This window comes from Eptesicus fuscus, chromosome 8 (assembly GCF_027574615.1).
Source record: "Eptesicus fuscus isolate TK198812 chromosome 8, DD_ASM_mEF_20220401, whole genome shotgun sequence".
Taxonomy (NCBI): Eukaryota; Metazoa; Chordata; class Mammalia; order Chiroptera; family Vespertilionidae; genus Eptesicus; species Eptesicus fuscus.
The window spans coordinates 15,703,965-15,721,388 of NC_072480.1; the positions used below are offsets into that span (position 1 = coordinate 15,703,965).

The 17,424-nt window shown below is 37.7% G+C and overlaps 1 protein-coding gene across 2 annotated transcripts in view; it reads right to left on the bottom strand.

Annotated features, from left to right (window-relative positions):
- Positions 1 to 10,434, bottom strand: part of SETDB2 (SET domain bifurcated histone lysine methyltransferase 2) — a 98,464-nt gene extending 88,030 nt beyond the window's left edge. For both annotated transcript variants that reach the window (XM_054719793.1, XM_008145579.3), the window contains exons 1-3: positions 10,080 to 10,434; positions 2,160 to 2,285; positions 164 to 229 (exon numbers count right to left, since the gene is read on the bottom strand). In XM_054719793.1, the coding sequence (XP_054575768.1) occupies positions 164 to 229; positions 2,160 to 2,285; positions 10,080 to 10,095 (208 nt within the window). In that variant the 5' untranslated portion in view covers positions 10,096 to 10,434. The remainder of the gene's footprint in view (positions 1 to 163; positions 230 to 2,159; positions 2,286 to 10,079) is intronic.
- Positions 10,435 to 17,424: the final 6,990 nt, after the last annotated feature.

Sequence of the window (17,424 nt, forward strand, 5' to 3'; positions counted from 1 at the left end):
GGCTTTGTAGAGTGTGCATTTCCTTTATCTGGATGGGTAGGAATTTTCATTTAATAGAGAAACACAACTGATTTATATAGTTTAGTTAGCCTGACATAATTAGGTGGGCCTGATCAAGAAAATACCAGAGAATACTCTAGATTGAGATTAAAAATGTACATACCTTTGATCAACGTTAAATTGTTATTTATAGTTGCTTCATTCACTAGAATCATTGCTTGAATGTACTCTGTTAAGGAAAGGAAAACAAAATGAAAGCTCCCAGCAGCAGCATCACCTTTATTCAAGGTCCCAGCTACTGTGCTAAACAATTTACATATTTTATCTCATTTAATCTTCACAACTCCTTTGAGAGGTTCTTATGAGTATCTGTACAAGAGAGAAAGAAACTGAAGCTTGGAGGTTAAGCAATTTATTTTAGGTTATTTAGCTAGGAAGTGGTATTGGATTCAAATCTAGGTATATCAGACTCATAAGGGAATGGGGCTGGAATATGAACCAGTAGTTTTATTGCTAGCTTGACCAAGTGGCCAGATAAGTTTCTATTGAATGAGTACAAAAAAACGTTTTACATAAATGTTAAAGACATGCTTTAAAATTAAATACCCATTGCATTTTGAAGTTATTTACTCTATGTTCTTACAAGCTAATATCTTTTTAAAGTATGATACTTTGTAAAACACTGTGTAATATGAAGCGAGAATTCTCGTGATCCGTCTGCAATGTGTTAAAATTTTTCATTTTAATAGTACTATTTTTTTTTGACAAGTACATAGTAAATTAATGTTATAAGAACACCCCAAAGTATTCAGAATAGTCTGAGGAAAAATAAATAGTCTGGGGAAAATTTGCTTGAAAATCGTATGTCCTGACGGAATGTGGAGGTTTCCACATAAAAGTCTTATGTTCTACAACCAATCAGAGATGAAGAAAAATAAATAGAAAACAAAAACCTTGGATGACTGAATGAGTGCCTATGTAGAATACATGTTTTGTTTTCAGAAGACTAGTAAGGCAAGTTCTGCTTAAAGGAGGCAAAATACAGTTATATGTATTCTTATATTAAAAAAAAACCTAGTTGTCACTGTATGATGGAATAATGGGTAATTTTTGTTGTTTTCTACATATACCAAATGTACAATAAGCAGACATTATTTCTGAAATATGCCCGCCCCAAAGAAGATAAAAAGGCAAAAAGAAAATGGGGGGGGGGGGGGGAATAACAACAGGTAGCCTGAGATAATGAGATAAATGCAGTAGCTATTATCTATAATAATAAAAACATAATATGCTAATTAGACTGGACAGCCAAATGACCTTCTGGACGTCATTCCAGACATCCTTCCGGACGAAGCCACGGCAGCAGGGGCTGAGGCAGAGGCGGTTAGGGGCAATCAGGCAGGCAGGCGAATGGTTAGGGGCGATCAGGCAGGCAAGCAAGTGGTTAGGGGCGATCAGGCAGGCAGGCGCGTTGTTAGGGGCAATCAGGCAGGCAGACAGGCGAGCAGTTAGGCAGGCGAGCAGTTAGGGGCGATCAGGCAGGCAAGCAGAGTGGTTAGGGGAGATCAGGCAGAGAGGCGAGCAGTTAGGGGCGATCAGGCAGGCAGGTGAGTGGTTAGGGGCGATCAGGCAGGCAGGTGAGTGGTTAGGGGCGATCAGGCAGGCAGGCAGACTGGTTAGGGGCGATCAGGCAGGCAGAGGAGATTATGGGCAATCAGGCAGGCAGGTGAGCGGTTAGGAGCCAGTGGTCCCAGATTGCGAGAGGATATCCGACTGCCAGTTTAGGCCGGATCCTGCAGGAATCCCCCTGTGGGATCCGGCCTAAACTGGCAGTCGGAGATCCCGAGGGGTCCCGGATTGTGAGAGGGTGCAGGCCAGGCTGAGGGACCCCCATCCCAGGTAGGAATTTTGTGCACCGGGCCTCTAGTTTAAAATAAGCATCTTCCCCAGTTTTACAAAATAGCCATGGTATGGTAAAAAGCAAGTTTTTATAGAAGCAGAGCATACAGACATACTAAAAAGCAAACAGAACTGATGTTACGTTCTTAAAAACAAAGAAATAATTTGACTTTTAAAACAAACTACTGGAAATAGAATCATACTGTATGCCAATGGGTAACATTAAGTATTAAATGTACTAAGTTTTTATTGCTTCATACCTTTATTTGTGGCAGACCCATTTTTGATCTTCTGCTTCAGTGACTGCAGCACATTTTGCACTTGCTCAAATATGATATCCACTTTTCCATCATCCTCCAGTTCCATCCAGAAAGTTTTTGCATCCCCTAAGTATAAATCAGTGAGTAGTCTAAGACCTCAATAGAAATAAATTGTAGCCCTGGCTGGGTAGCTCAGTTCGTTAGAGTATTGTCCCAATATGTCAAGATTGTGAGTTCAATCCCCAGTCAGGGCACATACAAGTATCAACCAATGAATGCATAAGTGGAACAACAAATTGATGTTTCTCTCTCTCCCTTCCTTTCTCTCTCTCTCAAATTAATAATTTTTTAAAAAATTACAAATAGACTGTAATGCCCTGGCTGGTTTGGCTCAGTGGATAGATCATCAGCCTGCAGACTGAAGGGTCCTGGGTTCGATTCCAGTCAAGGGCACATGCCCGGGTTGCAGGCTCGATCCCCAGTAGGGGGCGTCCAAGAGGCAGCTGATCAATGATTCTCTCTCATCATTCGTTTCTATCTCTCTCTCCCTCTCCCTGCCTCTCTGAAATCAATAATAATATATTAAAAAACAGACTGTAATTTCCCCATGGCACATATTACAGTCTGTTGGGTTTATAAATAAAATCAAGTTTTAAATTATCTTTCACTTTCTTTGAGAAAGATGATTTTGGTAATTGTTTCTTAACAAAAAACTAGATACAAGGAATATGATCTAAATATGTCACTTGTTTCTACTAACTTAAAAAATATGTTGATAACTTTAGTGACACTATTTCTTGACTGGAAAACAAAAGGAATGACTTCATTCAAGGGTGGTAGTGGACATTCATAGACACATTAATTTAAAAACTTTAAGGAATATAACAGCCACTGAGTATGGAAGTGGATGGCTTCAGAATGAAACATCTCGACAATTGTTAAAATAATTAAATGTCCCAACAATAATGCTTTTTAAAATGACTTTTATAGTCGAGCTGGTGTTGCTCAGTGGTTGAACACTGACCTACGAACCAGGAAGTTACGGTTCAATTCCTGGTCAGGGCATATGTCAGGTTTTGGGCTTGATCCCCAGCAGGGGGTGAGCAGGAGGCAGCCGATTAATGATTCTCTCTCATCATTGATCTTTCTATCTCTCCCTCTCCCTTCTTCTCTGAAATAAAATTTTAAAAAAGATTTAAAAATAAATAAATAAAATGCCTTTTATATTACTTTAAGATAATAACATGAAACAAAATGTTTAAAAGTTTTTATAGATAAAGTTATATAAATGATCCAAAATTTCATATGCCCAGCAAGCTAACTCCTTAAAAACTTCCTAGAGAAACAATCCTTTCAAAGTTAAAAACAAGAATATGAGAAAGGCAATTAAAATAAATCGGCAAAAGCAAAATCTCACTTAAACTAGGTTTAAAAGTAACGAAAATATCTTAAAATGTATTTGTAAAATGTTAAAATTAATTAATGGGGACTTAAGCAAAAGAGGAATAATTGCACTTTAGAAAGGTCACTTGAGAAGCCATGAGGATTAATCAAAGCCCATTAAGTTTACAAAAAGCCACATTTTCCTTAATGAAAATTAAATCTAGAACCTGTAAGTTTGGCCATGAAGTGAGACTCTTCATAAGAAGCTTAGGCCTCAGAGTCCTAACTAACTCTTACTGGCAAAGTCACCTTACCAATAAAAGATGCCTGGCTAATTAGGGCTGCTGCCACAGCAGCCTCAGGAGGGGTGCTGTTTCAGTGTTAACATTTTGCCCTGATGTGTACTACCTAAGACTGCCTACCTTTCTCATCCCTTTTGTCCTCACGTTGTCTGAGTTGTACCAATTGGTACAACTCAGACAATGCTTCCAACATTTAAAACAACGTGAGGACAAAAGGGATGAGAAATGATGCTGTAGAGGCATGCAGGAGCCATAACATGGAGGGCCTTGTGTACAAGGCCAAGCAACTTCATTTTTATACAGAAGGCTACAAAGAGCCACTCAAGAGGTTTAAGCATCTTATGGAATTAGATTTCTTTCTTATATCACTCATGTGGCAGAGAAAAGAGGGAAGAGTCAAGAATGATTTCTAAGTTTCTGACTCAGGCAATCATACGTATACTAATGGTATTCATTGAGACAGGGAATCAAGGTAGAGGCACATATCAAAAATTCAAATAGGGTGAGTAAAATGGATACACAGGCTTCAGAGTAAGATCTGGTCCATATATACAAACTTTGGAGTCAATCACACACAACTGCTTGCTGAAGCCAGAGTAGATGATTAAGGAGAACGTGTAGGGAATGAGAAGAGGGTCTTCTGTAGAACATCAACATGTAAGGGATGAGTATAAGAAAAGGAATCATGGAGACCAAGGAGCAAGGAGGTGGAAGAACAGGAGTGATTAACAGTCTGTGCTTTGGAATTCAGATGTATATGGGTTTGAATCCAGCACTGCCACTTAATTAGATGTGTGACTACATCTGTAAAATGGGAATAATAGCATCTACCTCAGAGTTGATGTACACAAATAAGCACATGACAGCAAGAAATTACTGTATATAATTTAACAGGGAATATATTCTTAGACAAAAGTAATTAATCTTTAAATGTGGAATTTTAGAGATCATTCACTAAGTAGAGAAAATATTTTCTGAAGCAGGGTTTTCTCAGAATCCTTAAAATCATTAAGTTTTTCACTGACAGATAACAAAAATCATTGCTTTTAGGCAAAACTATTTGTAAAAGCACATAACGAATTATTGTTACCATGTTTTGGTAATTATTATATAAAAATACCAATTATTGTTATTGTTTTCATGGATAGGACTCAAAACTTCATATTAGGGATTGATCTTTATTGAGGTGGACATTTAAAGGAAGGATTTTGAAAGGTATTTACAAAGAGCTTTCTGTAGCATTATAATCCTCTGGCTTGAGAAAACAAGCAGTGATGCTGAAAGACAGCAATCGGGACTTACATTAATTTTTGCTTTTCAGTGACTATCATTTAAAGCTGTTAGAAATGGCAACACATGATACCAAATTATTCTGACAGGAAGCATGTACAACAAATAACTTAAAAAGTGAACAGGGTGGCACTAGCCGGTTGTGCTCACTGGTAGTGGTCGGCAAACTCATTAGTCAACAGAGCCAAATATCAACAGTACAACGATTGAAATTTCTTTTGAGAGCCAAATTTTTTAAGCTTAAACTTCTTCTAACACCACTTCTTCAAAATAGACTCACGCAGGCCGTGTTATTTTGTGGAAGAGCCACACGCAAGGGGCCAAAGAGCCGCATGTGGCTCGCGAGCCGCGGTTTGCCGATCATGGGCGTTAGAGTATCGGCCAGAAGACTGAAGGGCCTTGGGTTCGATTCCGGTCAAGGGCACATACCTCAGTTACAGGCTCAATCCCCAGCCCTGGTTGAGGTGCATGCAGAAGGCAACCAATCGATGTGTCTCTCTCTGTTTCTCTCCCCGCCCCACCCCCCACTTCCACTATCTCTATAAATCAATAGAAAAATATCTTTGGGTGAGGATTAACAAAACAAAACAAAGTGAACAGGGTAAATGCTTAGTCTTGGAATCTTACCTTATAATAGACAAATATGCAAATTGACCGCACCTTCGCTACGCCCAAGCCATGCCCACCAACCAAGCCACGCCCACCAACCACGCCCACCAGGAAACCGTTGCAGGGAAGCTGGGGTGCGGCGGAGCCCAAGGCCCGGAAAGCCGCCCGGGGCTTTCCTGGCCTTGGGCGCCAGTGGGGTGCCTGCTCCGATGACAGGAGCGAGTGGACCTGGGGGGTCGGCTCGCTCCTGTGATCGGGTCGCAGGGAAGCTGGGGTGCGGCGGAGCCCAAGGCCCGGAAAGCCGCCCGGGGCTTTCCCGGCCTTGGGCGCCAGCAGGGTGCCTGCTCCGATCGCAGGAGCGAGCCAACCTGGGGGGTCGGCTCGCTCCTGCGATCAGGTCGCAGGGACGCTGGGGTGTGGGCAGAGCCCAAGGCCGGGAAAGCTGGCCGAGGCTTTCCGGGCCTTGGGCGCCAGCGGGGTGCCTGCGATCGGGTCGCAGGGACGCTGGGGTGCGGGCGGAGCCCAAGGCCCGGAAAGCCGCCTGGGGGGTCGGCTCGCTCCTGAGATCGGGTAGCAGGGATGCTGGGTGCAGCCGAGCCCAAGGCCACCGCCCAGGGCCAAGCCGGGACCCTGAAAGAAGGTAGAAGGCGGTGGCCACAGCCAAGGCCTGGGTCCCTGGTGCCGGCAGAAAACTGGTGCAGGCAGCCAGGTTAATGAAGGTCTATTGCACGAATCTTCGTGCAAATGGGCTACTAGTAGATTAATAAAAGTGGACACTGATAATATAAGAAAATAAAGCCAATCAGAAAATACTGAAACTATTTGCTTGCAGAATAAATAAATGTAACTAAGCAATTCGTATTTATTTGTTCTAGGTTTTTTAATATATTGTTCCTTACAATATCCTTATTATCTCATACTGCTAGGTTTATTTCTCTTATTTCATTGGCTCTTGTTCCTCACTCTTCTTGATCATTTTTCTTCGTCTTCTAACTATGGAAAATTTAACCACAGTAATATTAAGTAAGAAAAGAGGTAACCAACCTCTCTGATAAATGAGATTAAGAGATTCAGTTAATAACTTTTTTGAATAGAGACTAAATGAGTATCATACGAAGAAACATCTGACTGACTTTCATTTCAACAGCAGACCGTATAGATGGTTACTACAATGTAAACAATTTTAGTTTCTTGCTCCTTTACTTATTTGTGCATTGTATGCATGCTGAGGTTATCATCTAAAACAAATATTTCACTAGAAGACAATTACAAGGAATACAGGAGCAGGTACTTGAATTCAAAATCAAATTAGTATACCAGCATTGCTGCTACTTGCCTCCAGAAATGAAGGCTGGTATGGCTCAGGTGTTTGAGCATTGTCCCAAATACCGAGAGGTCTCTGGTTCATGGTCAAGGCACATGCCCAGGTTTTGATCAGTGACATGCAGAGGTAACAGATCAATGTTTCTCTTTCTCTCTCTCTCTCCCCCACCTCCCTCCCTCCTTTCCTTTCTCTAAAATCAATAAAAACATATTTTTAAAAAATCCACAATTATCGAAAGGCTATTAAAATATTCTTCCTTTTTCTAATTTCTTGTCTGTGTGAAGCTTCATTTTCTTTACACATTTTAGCCAAAGCAATATATTTGAACAGATTTAATACAATAAATATGAGAATCTCTCTTCTAGTAAGCCAACTATTAAAAATTTATAAAAGTGAAAAACAATGGTCTCACTAATTTTTGTTTTTAAAATGCTTATTTTTCACAAAAATATAATTCATGTTAACATGTTTGATTTATTATTTTTTAAATGAGCCAATTAACTTTTTTCTTTTAATCTTCACCCAAAGATATGTTTTTTTAAATTGATTTTAGAAAGAGAGGAAGAGAAAGAGAAACATTGATGTGCGAGAGAAACACAGATCGCTTGTCATCTATATGTGCCCTGACCTGGGATCGAACCCAAAACTTAGGTATGTGCCCTGACTTAGAATTGAACCCACAACCTTTTTGATGTACGGGACAATGTTCCAACCAAATGAGCCATCTGGGAAGAATTCAATTATCATTTTGAAACTTCTCGGTTTCAATTTCTAATACAGTAAATATGAACACGTATTATTCACATAAACAAAAGCTGTTTGGGGTTTTAAATACTTTTAAGAGTATAAAGTAGTCCTGAGAGCAAAAGAAAGTTTAAGAACCACTGTCCTAGATAATGGTCCAGTGAAATCAGTACTATATGTTCTACATAAAAATTCTTATGTAAAGGGCATTAAAACAATTCTATATAATACTGTAATGGTACATAAATGACACTATGCCATTTGTCAAAACCCAAAGAACTTTAAAGCACAAAGAGTAAACTTTAATGTATGCAAGTTTTAAAATATCATTTAAGAGGTTAGGGATCCCTGGAAGGAAGGAATGTAGACTGTGACAAGAGAATATAATTGTATTAAAAATGTATAGACAATCTCCCTGAAGAGCTGGGTGGAAAAGGTATTGACCTAAATAACTGGAAATAAGTGAAGTCTGTAAACTAAAAGTAACAGTAATTGTGCACAAGCACTGCAGTTTCCCACCTGGGAATAAATTTATGTTTCTGATACTACTATACATACTAGTATACTGCCATACCTTGTTTTATTGTGCTATGCTTTCTTGTACTTCACAGATGTTGCATTTTATACAAATTGAAGGCAAAATTCTCCACCAGCAACAATATTACAATTTGCTTTGATATTTTTTTTGTGGTGGTCTGGAACCCAATTTCCAATATCTACAAAGTATGCCTGTCTATTGAAATTGAGTAATTGCATAAATGGATCAGATGGTCAGAGCCACATTTCTCAACGTTGGAATGGAAGTCTACAGATAAGCAAGGAGTAGGCTAGAATGATTCATGTGGTAATGGATTAGAGTTGGACACATCAATATAGTCACATTTAGCTTAATATAGACTCACATGGTTACATATAGAAATACATAAAGATATGTATATATAGGTTAGTATACACATATATTTCCATGCTGTCACTGAGAGAGCCTAAAGCAACGGAACCCCAGTAACAAAGAGCATACCTATTACCCATATCTTGGTTTCTAATACAATTTTCCAATGAAAGGAAACAGGGCATATTTAAGAAATGGCTAATTCTAGTACTGGGACAGGAAATATACGTAAGCCTGGAGCATCTTCTAATACCATAAAATAAGGAAGTACTAAAAAACAAACAAAGTGAAACAAAACCCACCTACATTAATGGGAGTATGTTAAGGGGACACAGAGCCAACTGAAACAGCTCCCAATGGCCAATCCTGGGACAATTTAAGTAACAAAATAAAGCAGTATTAGATTATAACCCAAATTATAAAATAAGTATCCACTAATATATAAATAAATGATTGAATAAATACAAAGGTGGGGGAAAGGAGACAAATCTCCCTTATAGAACAATTCCAAATAATTAATGTAAATATTCTGTTCTGAAAGAAGAGGAGCATAAAATCCCCATGGATTAAATATGGGCTGCACATAGTGATTTCCTGTCAAAGAGTACAGTAAGGAAAGGGAGACTTTTTAAAAAAGTCATTTACAGTAGAGAAATCATATATACTGTCAGCCAGGTGATCAAGCTCAGAATCAGTAAGTGAGAAATCATGTTGATAAATATACCCTTGATATGATGTGGTAAAATGGCACTTTATATCCCACAACCTTATAACCCTACTCATGAGGGGAAAAAAGCAGTCAACAATTCCAATAGAGGGACATCCTAAAAAATACCTGGATACAAAATCTACAAAATCAAAACCAAAGAAAGTCTGAGGAATGTCACATCTAAGAGGACCCTAAGAAGATATGACAAGTTAATATAATGTGATATCTTGGATGGGATCCTAGAACAGAAAAAGACCTCAGGTAAAAACTAAGGAAATAGGAATAAACCATGGACTTCAGTTCATAATAATGTGTCACTTCTGGTTCATTAATTATAACAAATGTACCAGCCAAATGTCAGACATTAATCACAGGTAAAACTGGGTGCAGGAAGATGAAAATTCTCTATACTATCCTCTCAATTTTTCTGTAAGTCCAAATGTTTTCTAAAAAATATTTTTTAAAGTAACAAAGTATTGACTTAGCATTATAGATTCATAATTAATTATATAGAGAGTTAAAAATGTTGGCTAAATCAGAATAAACCCTTAATTCCTTTGAATTTAGAAAAGGCAATTGCAATTAAACACCTTGAAAACTCCACAATTCAGCTTCATTAAGTAATCTACAATACTTTTAAACAAAGTTTAACAATGGTTTTTCAACCTACCATTTTTTTCTCCCATCTTTTGGCGTCGTTTATAAACATAAAACTCTTCAAAATTAACTTTATCAAAGGATTGAATCACTTTGATTGGAGAATGTAACTGAAATCCAACTGTGGTCTCTATGAAATTTGCAGTCCTCAGAGAAAATACATCATTATGCCATTCTAAACCCAGTATTCTTTGATACTTGAATGTTCAAATAGAAATTTTGGTTGAAGAAACTTTCAGAAATGACTAGTCCAACATAATGACATGTCCATGAGTCTTCAATTAAATACTTCTAGTTGTATCAGATCACTGACAATACCTTTATAAAAATAAAAACCAACTCCATCGTTTGGTTCATAAATGCATAAAACATTCTGTAAAGAAAACAATAAAAAAGTTGCATATTTGTAAAGAATAAAATATGTAAGAAAGAAGAGAATGTCATATAATAGCTTTATCTTTTAAAACACCATGAACTATTATGAAAAGACTATCTATTAATCAGAAAAGTGTATAAAATATCAAAATTAGGAAAATTACAGAGAAATTCAGAATTGCCAGTATTTAATATATTTTTAATTGACATAAACTATCCCCACTTTATAAATTTTATACTTAATAAAAACTTTTAAGATGGGTATAATAATGCTAACTACCCTCCTAGGGTTGCAGTAGGAATAAGACTTAATTACTTAGAAGTCCCTGAAACATACAAAGGACAAAATAAATGCTAGCAATAATGATTACTCTTTCAGTAAATATACTTTAAAAATAAAATTTGGATTTTAGTATATAATTTTTTATAATCTTTCATTGAAAACATATTATACACTTTCCCCTAGTCATTAATATTTTTCTATAGTATGACTTTTAAGTGTCTATATAATGAATGTACTTTGGTCAGAAATACATATATTAAAATACACTAAACATTTTTAATAACTAAAATTTAATAATTAATTAGTACTATAAATAAACCTCTATATTGAACAGATGGTTTCTATTTTTTCAGTAATAATTAATGTTGGAATCTGCTTTATGCATATTTATGTTTATTTCCTTAATATATGCAGCTACAGGTGGACTAACAGGTCAAAAATATATCAATAATTTTCAGCCTTAAGATATTAGTCAACATATGATAAATTCTTCTCCCAATCCCAAACACATAGAAATGTTAAAATATTTCTAAATATTTAAAAAGATGTAATCATGCTGAGAACAAAAAGGGAATTCTCGATGGACCAAGTCTGTGAGACCTCTCTGGGGAAAGAAAACAGAAGAGAAGCTGTAGAGATAATGCCAATTACTATCATAACATAGTAAAACGAAGAGCAAAATCTCTCAGGGGAGACCAGGGCACAAGCAAGAGTCATCAAACATCTGAGGAAAGCTACACCATGAAAGAGACTTAACAAGCCCACAAACGGATGGACTTAAATTCAAGAGAATAGAGCATCCTGAAAATAATTAAAAAAAAAAAAATGTTATTGTCTTTAATATCCTCAAAGAGCACAACAAGGAAACCTCAAGAAGTGAGAATATTGCCCTAGCTGGTTTGGCTCAATGGATAGAGCGTCAGCCTGCGGACTGAAGGGTTCCAGGTTCGATTCTGGTCAAGGGCACATATCCTGGCTGTGGACTCCATCATCAGTAGGGGGCGTGCAGGAGGCAGCCAATCAATGGTTCTCTCTCATCATTGATGTTTCTCTCTCTCCCCCTCTCTTTCTGGAAAAAAAAAAAAAAAAAGGTGAGGATATTTTCCCCATTGATTTTAGAGAGTAGAAAAGAGGGTGGTGGAGGAAGAGAGTGAAAGAGAGAAAGACTGATGTGTCTCTGTCACATCAATTGGTTGCCTTCCACACATGCCCTAACTGGGGGCAGAGATCGGACCTGCAACCCAGGTAAGTGCCCCTGACTGGGAATAGAACCCATGACCCCTTCCTGGTGCCCAGGCCAATGCTCTAACCACTTAACCATGCTGGCCAGGGTGAAATACATATAACTTTTAAAATACCCAATTAGATATCTTGAATATAAAAACAGTTATTGAATAAACTCAACAGATGACTAGACTCAGATGAAGAGACATTTAGTAAGCTGGAAGATTGAAGAGTAAAACACTAAAAACACAGAGCAAATAAACAATAAGAGGAGGAATAAAATAGGGAGAATGATGAGGCAACAAAGACCAAGAATTTCTCAGAACTGTAAAACACATAAACCTACTAAGGGCTCCTCGAGTACCAATCAGGATAAAATTCTGAATATACACTGCTAAACAAACTGTGGATAAACTTCAGAATATCAAGAATAAAAACATGGCCGAAACCGGTTTGGCTCAGTGGATGGAGCGTCGGCCTGCGGACTGAAGGGTCCCAGGTTCGATTCTGGTCGGGGGCATGTACCTTGGTTGCGGGCACATCCCCAGTGGAGGTGTGCAGGAGGCAGCTGATCGATGTTTCTCTCTCATCGATGTTTCTAGCTCTCTCTCTCTCCCTTCCTCTCTGTAAAAAAATCAATAAAATATATTAAAAAAAAAAAAAAGAATAAAAACATGGCCCGCCGGCGTGCCCAGTGGTTGATTCCCAGGTCAAGGCACATACCTGGGTTGCAGGCTCAATCTCCAGTAGGGGGCATTGCAAGAGGCAGCCGATCAATGATTCTCTCTCATCGTCTAATAAATAAATAAATAAATAAATAAATAAATAAATAAAAGAAACAGGTGCAACTAAGTAAACTTAGAGCTAACCCCAATTTAAAAAGAGAAATGGAAAAATAAGAAAGATATAAAGAGAAGCATGGTAAATAAGATGACAAAAAAAGTCCAAATATGTTAATAATCAAGTGACTGTGTTAACCTTATTATTAAAAAGACAGACTCTCAGATTGGATTCCAAGCATGACCTAGCTATGGTATTTTTATTTTTATTATTTTAAAAAATATATTTTTATTGATTTCAGAGTGGGAGAGGGAGAGATAGAAATGATGAGACAGAATCATTGACTGGCTGCCTCCTGCATGCCCCCTACTGGAGATCGAGCCTGCAACCTAGGCATATGCCCTCACCAGGTATCAAACCTGACCTCCTGATTCATAGATCGACGCTGGTTGATGCTGAATGACTGAGCCACACTGGCTGGGCAAGCTGTAGTATTTTCAAATAAAGAGACCCACTTAAATCATACAAAATATCACTGAAAGGTTGAATAGAGGGAATGTGAAAAAAAGACATACCAGCAAATACAAAAAAAACACATTATCCAACAAAATAGAATTTAATATGAAACTAATAAAAGAGACAAGGATGCCGAAACCGGTTTGGCTCAGTGGATAGAGCGTCAGCCTGCGGACTCAAGGGTCCCAGGTTCGATTCCGGTCAAGGGCATGTACATTGGTTGCAGGCACATCCCCTGTAGGGGGTGTGCAGGAGGCAGCTGGTCGATGTTTCTCTCTCATCGATGTTTCTAGCTCTCTATCCCTCTCCCTTCCTCTCTGTAAAAAAATCAATAAAATAAATTTAATAAAAAAAAAAAGAGACAAGGAAATATTTTACACTGACAGAACAATTCACCATGACTATGTAATTGAAATTGATTTAATACAAAGTAAGCTCAAGAAGTAAAAATCTCAATTAAATGGTAAGTATAAAAAAGAAATTTTAAAAGAACAGTTAAAGATCTTAGCAGAGCTGCATGCCACACATCATCACCTCTCACTCCCAGCATACTATGTCCATAAAGTTTTATAGATGAATTCCATAAAACTTTCAAGGAACATATAATTTCTATAGTATACAAAAATTCCAGAGCAGAAAAAATACGGGAAGCCATCAAACTTTTTTTTAGATTAGTACTAGTATAACCTTGACATGTAAAAAAAGAAACTCAAGGCCAAAATCACTTATGGACATAGAATCAAAAACAGTATGTAAAAGCATGCATGCATCAGTAGACTAAAAGTATATCATTCATGTAGGGTTTATCCCAGGAATACCCAGAAAGTTCAACATTAGAAAGTTTCTAAATGTAAATTTTTATATTAACAGATAAATGGAGGAAAACTCTCATCTCAGATGCAGAAAAACAAAATTTAAAAATTCAATGAAAATTGACAACTATTGAAGGGAAGAAGGCAAATTCTTAGCAAACTAGTAATAAAAGAGAACTCTTTAATCTGATAAAGACTATTCTACTAAAATCTTGCATACTCAATAATGAAACTTCAGAGGCATTTTCATTAAAGTTGGGCACAGTATGAGGATACTTGTCACCAATGCTCTTATTCAGTATTATACTGAAAGTCTTAGAAAAAGGCAGTAAAATAAAAAGAAACCTAAAGCTTGTAAAGAAGAAAAAAAAAATCTGTAAATAAAATAAGAACAAAATAAAGTTTAAAAAGCCAAGCAAAGCGTTGGGAGAAAATGTAATATATTTTCACAATAGCAACAAAAAAAAGATATAGCCATTAGACACTGAAGAAATTTTTAAAAATTATACAGAATACGCAGTATCCAAGACACATAAAGAACTCCTTCAATCATTAAGAAAAAGATGACTAAATAGAAAATGGGTATAAATTTACATAAATTGTAAGTTAATAAACATGGATACTGCAACATTATTAATAATCAGAAAATGAGATCTTTAAAAAATGAGTATTATTTTATCCATCAGATGGGCAAAAAGTAAGCTAATATCTCGTGTTGGTCTAGATCAGTGATTTTTCAACCTTTTACATCTCATGGCACACAAACTACTAAAATTCTGCTCCACACCAAAAAATATATTTTTGCCAATCTGACAAAAACAAACTAACAAACAAACCAGGTATAATTTTGATTCATTCACAAAAGATGGCTATTGTTGTGTTGGCTATTGTCATTTTTTTATTTGTCAATCTAAGGGAAAAGAGGTCAGTGCCCCTGACTAAAAAGTATTTCATGTTTTAAAAATTCTTACAGCACACGGATTGAAAATCACTGGTCTAGATTATAGGGAAACTGAATTCTAAAAAACTACTTGTGAGATGTGTAAATTAGTAGAAATATTTTTAAGACAAATTTGGCAAGAACTATTAATATTAAAAATGTTCATAATTTAAAACCAAGCAATTCCACTTTTAGGTATATATCTTGAGAAATACCACAGGTACACAAGAAAATACACACAAGGGTTTCCCTGCAGCATTGTTTATCAGGTGAAAAACTGGAAACAACCTAATGTTCATCAAAAGGAGAATGATAAATAAAATGTGATATACAGTAACACATAAAACAAAATAGATTTTAATATGGAAACCAATAACAGAAAAAGATAAATAATTTACATTAACAAAACAATTCAGTTATACACTGGAACACTAAAAGAAATGAGCCATAAATAACATGAGCTATAAATAACATGTACACACTGCAAAAACATTGTCAAGTGAAGAGTTATAGAATTACATAGTACACTATTTCCCTTTTCAAAAATAATAAATGCATATATGCACCTACTGAGACTACGTTAAGTATAAAAAAAGGACTTGAAGGCTCTGCACCAGTCTTTGTTGGAGGGGGGTGGAGGCGGGCGGGAATTCAGGGACTGTAGGTTGTTCTCTTTATCCATCTGTAACATTCTAATTTTGTAAAAGAAAATGTAGTGTACTTAATTTAAAAAGTATATAATTTTCAAAAGGGATTGCCCATTTTAAAGCTTTCTGGAGCATATTGCCAAACCGCTTTCTAGAAAGGTCCTACCAATTTATACGTCCACCTACAGCATATAAGCACACTCAGTAATAGGTTCTTTTTTTAAAAAAAGCTCTCACCAGTGTTCATAACTTCTAAAAATTTAAAAATAACTGAACTTATGCCCAGCCGGTGTGGCTCAATGGTTGAGCATCGACCTCTGAATCAGGTTGTGACCTGGTTCGATTCCTGGTCAGGGTACATGCCTGGGTTTTGGGCTTGATCCCAATAGGGGGTGTGCAGGAAGCAGCCGATCAATGATTCTCATCACTGATACTTCTATGTCTCTCCCTTTCCCTTCCTCTGAAGTAAAAATTAAAATAAAGATTTTTAAAAATAACTGAACTTTCAAAGGTAACACATGTTTAGTGGAGAAAATTTGCAAAATATAATAAAGCATAAAGAGGAAACTTGAGTCTGGCTGGTGTGTTCAGTGGTTAGAGCCTCGACCCATGAACCAGGTCATGGTTGGATTCCAGGTGGGCAAATGCCTAGGTTTCCGCGGCGTGCAGGAAGCCTTGAATGGATGATTCTTTCTCATCCTTGATGTTTTTATCTCTCCCTTCCTCTGTCTGAAATTAATAAAAACATGTTTTTTTAAAAAAGAAAATTTAAATCACTCATAATTTCACCATCCAGAGAGATAACCAGTGTTAATATTTTGGAGTATTAACAGGGATTTTAAAACTTGTTGATATATTTCCGCTTCTCACTTTTCCATTTTGGCAGAAAAGTAGTTTCAACTTCAATTTACGGTTCCTTCTCGTTTCTAAAAATAGGGTCTTATGAAACTGTGACCATTTCCTGTGTTCCTTATGTTTTAATTATGTAACACTAATGAACACAACTTGTGTATAAATCACCTATCAGGCACGCCACTTCACTTGTTCTTATTCTGCATAACAATCAGGTACGTGAGCATGTCTGCTCTTCTAGTGAAAGTGGCAGAGACAAAAGGAACCAGGTGGTATGGTTTCAGAGTTCGTCTTGTTTATTCCATCTACCGCCTCAGTTACCCCTTTTCTTGGCCTCCTTCTCAAAACACACAGAACGTACTGCAGGTTTCCACAAGCCGAAGAGCGCACTTAATCACCACGGCTCCTTATTTTAATTACTCACTGATTAACTACTTACTGGGTTGCGGTCAGAGTCAGGTGCTCCTGGGATCTGATCTTAACCCCGTGATACTGGATAAAGGACTTCACTTACTTCGGGCTTGTGTAGTCTTACCTGTGAAATGGGTCAGTGGCTAAACGTTCAAGTTCTGCTTCAGGATTTTACACCGCAGTCCATTTCCTGCGGCCCTTTTACAGCCCCGGGGTCCCGGCTGCTTGGGAACCACCTCCCATGAAGGTGTACACCGCAAGCTCTAGACTGAAATGGGGGCTGAGAACCTGGTGCGCCCCAACTCCCTTCTGCAGCCCGGGACCGCACGTGGGTGAAAGAAGGGAGGTTGCAAGGGCTCCCCGGCGCTCCCAGGTCCTGGGCCGCAGGACCCGTCAGGGAGCCACCCCCGGCCGTGCCTACACGGGCTCCACTGCGCTCTCCTCGCCGCCCGCCAGACCTGAAGGCAGCACTCCGCACGCGAGGCTGGGTTCGCCGCAGGTCGGGGCCCTCTCCGACT